Here is a 4,666-nt window from a genome sequence, read left to right on the forward strand (position 1 = left end):
AAAATTAAGATGCATAACAAAACATCTAGTTGTCACTTAGTTGATTTTATATGTTTCTTTTGTAAAATGTAAAAGTAAAAATCATGTCCAGTTTTTAAATGAGAATTTAATTTTAAAGTATCTAAAAACAATAAGGTATTAGATATGTCTCAGAATTAAATGTTTTTCAAATGTACAGTGTGTTCTTGCATAAAAGATACATTTATGTATGCAGTAACGATATAAGATTAGAAACTTAATTTATTTTCATATACTTAGAAAACTTTCAAAACACAGAATGCAGTGGCAATATAAGGGTTTTTAATGAATGAAAAATGTGTCAAAGGAATATAAAGGGCACAACATGATTTTGTTTTTATGTGTCTTACATAGTCCTGATTCTACCATCATTGATTTTGAACAGCTTGCACATAGTTCTCTATAATTGTTACAGTGTTTCTATTTCTTAAAAATATTATTTCCAAATTGTCAAAAAAGCCTAGTAGATAACACTTTTGTTAACATAGTTCACTTTAATAGCTTATTCTAAAATTTGCTGTGCATTCCAGAGAATGTTCTATGATAGACATAAGTTTTTGTTTGAAATGAGTGAATTTATTTAGTACCAGATTAAAAAAACTAAAACAGTCATCCTATGTTCCCAGTTGAGCTCTCTTTCCATGGACCAGCTTTCAGGTTCATTTTCCAGTTGGGAGCACTTTTATTTCATAGTATAAATAGCAGTAATAACTTTTGGAAATGGTTAAAGTTCTATTGGTTCCCAAGGGCACATTGTGACTATTTGCCATCCCCTCATCCCAAATACAGTGTTATGAGAACAAGACTCTCTTTTGAGACTTTGGCAGATACTTTGACACAAACATCCATGACTCTGAAATGAGATGGGGTAATACCACTTACAAAGTCAACTTCAGTGATCACAAATAGCACATGAAAATTTACTAATATAATGTATATTACAAAAACAATACTTGAGAATAACAGGTTATAGCTTTTCTAGTATTTTCTTGAGATAACTACATGGATTTGCAAAACACAGTAGATATTCTTAAAGAAAAGACATGAGTATAAATTATTAAAAATTAAATCTTAATTATACTTAATAGCATTGTGTTTACTATGATTATGTTTGAATATATTTAATTTATTGTTCCATCACTTGCTCCTAGTGTTACTATTTATATTATGAATCTAGGAAAATGAGGCTAAAACAGTCAGAGAATTATTAGTCATTTCATAGCTAGCTCATTAATTCATATACTATAAAATAATGATTCTGAAGATATTGGTATTTTGTCAAAGTTATATTTTTATGAAATAAGTAACCTATACTTATTTAAACCATCACTAATGTGTTTCCTGATTTCCAAAAATATAAAATCTTAGAAACCATTTTACTGTAAGTGGCCAAGATTGCGTTTGCCAAGAGAAGCTCCACAGAGATAGAAATCACATTTATTGGTGCATTTGGAGAGACAAACCAAAGGATGGATAGATAGATAGATAGATAGATAGATAGATAGATAGATATAGAGATGATTAGATATAGATGTAGATATAGATATAGATGATATAGGTATAGATGAGATAGAGATAGAGGTAGAGGTAGAGGTAGAGGTAGAGGTAGAGGTAGAGGTAGAGGTAGAGGTAGAGGTAGACGTAGAGGTAGAGGTAGAGATAGAGATAGAGATCCTATAGGCCATTGAAGCAAGAAGGAAACATTCAGCAGCAGCCAAGAAGACAAAAACAAACATCTGAGTGAAACAGCCAATAAAGAAATGATTTTCATATATATATGAAAATTTTATTTTTATTCTTTATATATATATATATGAAAGAAAACATATATATATATGAAAGAAATATATATTTTCATATATATATATATGAAAGAAAACAATAGCTTAATCACTTAGTACCACTCTGAATTTAAGCCTTGAGCTTTCCTGCTTTTTGATAACTCTATGGATAGCATTTTTCACTTCTTTGTTTCTGAGACTATATATAAGTGGGTTCAGCATGGGAATCACAATAGTATAGAAAACAGAAGCCACTTGATCCTTTCCCAAGGAGTAGGAATTACTTGGTTTCAAATAAGTAAAAATCATAGTACCATAAAAGACAGTGACTCCTAGGAGGTGAGAGGCACAAGTGGAGAAGGCTTTGTGCTTTCCTGAAGTGGAATTGATCTTCAAAATAGTAGAGAGAATAGATACATAGGATGCAGATATTGTGATAAGAGACACCACTAGAGTGGAACCAGCAAAGATGAACGTAATGGTTTGAATGTTATGTGTATCATTGCAAGACAGTGCTAAAATTGGGGATGTGTCACAAAAAAAGTGATGGATTACCTTGGGTCTGCAAAAATATAAGGTGTTCATACAAAATATATTAACAGTGGAGTCCATAGCTCCAATCATATAGGAACCAGTGAGAAGGGTACTACAGAATCTTTTGGACATAATAACTGGGTAGTGTAAAGGGTTGCAGATAGCCACATATCTATCATAGGCCATTGAAGCAAGAAGGAAACATTCAGCAGCAGCTAAGAGGACAAAAACATACATCTGAGTAAAACAGCCAATAGAAGAAATGGTTTTGGTGGAAGTCAGCAGATTCTGTAAAGTTTTAGGTGTGATGACAGTTGAGTAACTGAGGTCAAGGAATGACAAATGGCTTAGGAAGAAGTACATTGGCATGTGAAGCTGAGCATCTAGATGAATGATCAGCATCATGCCTGTGTTACCCAGCACAGTGACCAGGTATATCAGGAGAAATAGTACAGCAAGGACTAGCTGTATCTCTTTGGAATCTGTCAGTCCCGTGAGGATAAAATCAGACTTTTTTGTGTAATTCCAAGTGTTCATAGTGAATGACCCTAAAACTGAAAAGATATCAAAGGTGATACTCAACTGGATTATATTTTAAAAGGATATTTCTTTAAATGTACATGCTGGTATGTTTGTTAAACTTTGTTATTCAGTATTGATACTTCTTTTACAGTATGAGGATGAATAAATATTGAAGGTAGATAGAGATAAAAGAAACTCATATTTGGCTAGGATACAATAAGAGGTAGCATAATTCAAGTTTATAATTACCATATTACCATTGTATCAATGATTTCCTTTAACAGCACCTTAACTAGTATTGCATATTTGTCTAGAGGTACTACAGGCATGCATCTATTTTAAAATAAGAATCTAGAAAAGTCAAATAACTTGTCAGAACTGAGTTCAAATGAATGAGGTTTTCTCTAGAGTTTTGCTCAAAGGAGAATTAATATGAGTTTGTCCTATATATGACTACTCTTCTAACCCTAATTTCTTACCTATTATGTATATTGAGAAGAGAAAACTACCTTAGAGTTTATTTCTTCTTCATTAATTTTTTAATGTCAATACAAAGTAACTACACATAGATTGTAGTTTTGATAGATTTTAATAGGATACTTGATGGCATATAAACAATAATGGAAAATGTATGCATTGTCTTTATGTCAATGATACCTCAAATATATTCTAAAATTATGCTTATCACTCATGGACTCTTAATCAATGTTGTGTATTTGTACAAATCTTGACATTTACTTAGTTAAGGCACAAAAACCAAGTACTTAATTGTTTTTAAAGTAAAGCCCTTATATCATTCAAAACGATCCAAACCTTGCAATTTTAACCATACTTACTGTGAACCAGAGTTTGTGAATGTAATACAATACCAATAAAAGTCAATAAATGAATTTTTCAATATCACATATCCAAATTATGCTAATTTTTAATTTTGTTATGAATAATATGTGAAATATGACTAAAGACTCAAATGTTTCTGTAATGCAGCATATATGTGGCATGTGATCAATACCTTTGTATATTTGTCCAGTCATTTTTTTTTAATTCAGTTAAGTCATTCTGGAAATTATTCTTGAGTTTTGACAAAATGTAAAGTTTCTTAGGCAGATATGATTCAACAGCATGTCACTTAGCTACTATGTAGATAAATTGAGGAGTTTCAAAACTTTTATCTTTGCCAGCATCTAAGGACAATGCATGTCACCAATATGTGGTCTTCCTCGGGGACCAATTTTTCAGAAAGATTATTTGGCATGGTATCAAAAACTAAAGTTCAAGGACTAATTCAGTAACGCTTTGGATTTCCCCAAGAAGCCTGATGAAAACAATGAATATGTTCAATGTGATTTTTTTATGACTACATTTAAAATACATTTTAAATAAACAATTAAAAACTAAGAGAAGATATATATATATATGTATATACATATATATATTTATATATTTATGGACTATAATTATAAGTATTACAATGCTCATATCAGATAATTTCTTGGTACTTTGGAAAAGAAAACTATTCATACAAATATATACATTTTATACCTTTATCAGTAATACTATCAAGGATGAGGCAGCAAAATTTTAAAATGAAAAGTGTGACTCGTTTCTGAGTAAAATGCATTCAATAAAGTAGTAGACTGTAATAAACTTGATATTAGTCTGTAGAGGCAATTGCCACTTAAGGTTTTTTTTTAAACATAAATATCAGTTTTCTCAATCATATTATTTTCTGTAGAAGAGCAGATTTTGGTATTGCTTGCATATTTTTATAATTATTTTAAAGTACACACAATATTTTACCATTAGAATTT

At 30.4% G+C, this 4,666-nt stretch overlaps 1 protein-coding gene across 1 annotated transcript; it reads right to left on the minus strand.

Annotated features, from left to right (window-relative positions):
* Nucleotides 1-1,797: 1,797 nt before the first annotated feature.
* Nucleotides 1,798-3,988, minus strand: LOC117704264 (olfactory receptor 8H1-like). The gene is made up of 2 exons (XM_034496353.2): nucleotides 3,868-3,988; nucleotides 1,798-2,887 (listed from the first exon to the last, which is right to left on the minus strand). The coding sequence occupies exons 1-2, from the start codon at nucleotides 3,887-3,889 to the stop codon at nucleotides 1,905-1,907; spliced, it is 1,005 nt and encodes a 334-aa protein (XP_034352244.2). The 5' UTR covers nucleotides 3,890-3,988; the 3' UTR covers nucleotides 1,798-1,904.
* Nucleotides 3,989-4,666: the final 678 nt, after the last annotated feature.

Source organism: Arvicanthis niloticus, chromosome 2 (assembly GCF_011762505.2).
Source record: "Arvicanthis niloticus isolate mArvNil1 chromosome 2, mArvNil1.pat.X, whole genome shotgun sequence".
Taxonomy (NCBI): Eukaryota; Metazoa; Chordata; class Mammalia; order Rodentia; family Muridae; genus Arvicanthis; species Arvicanthis niloticus.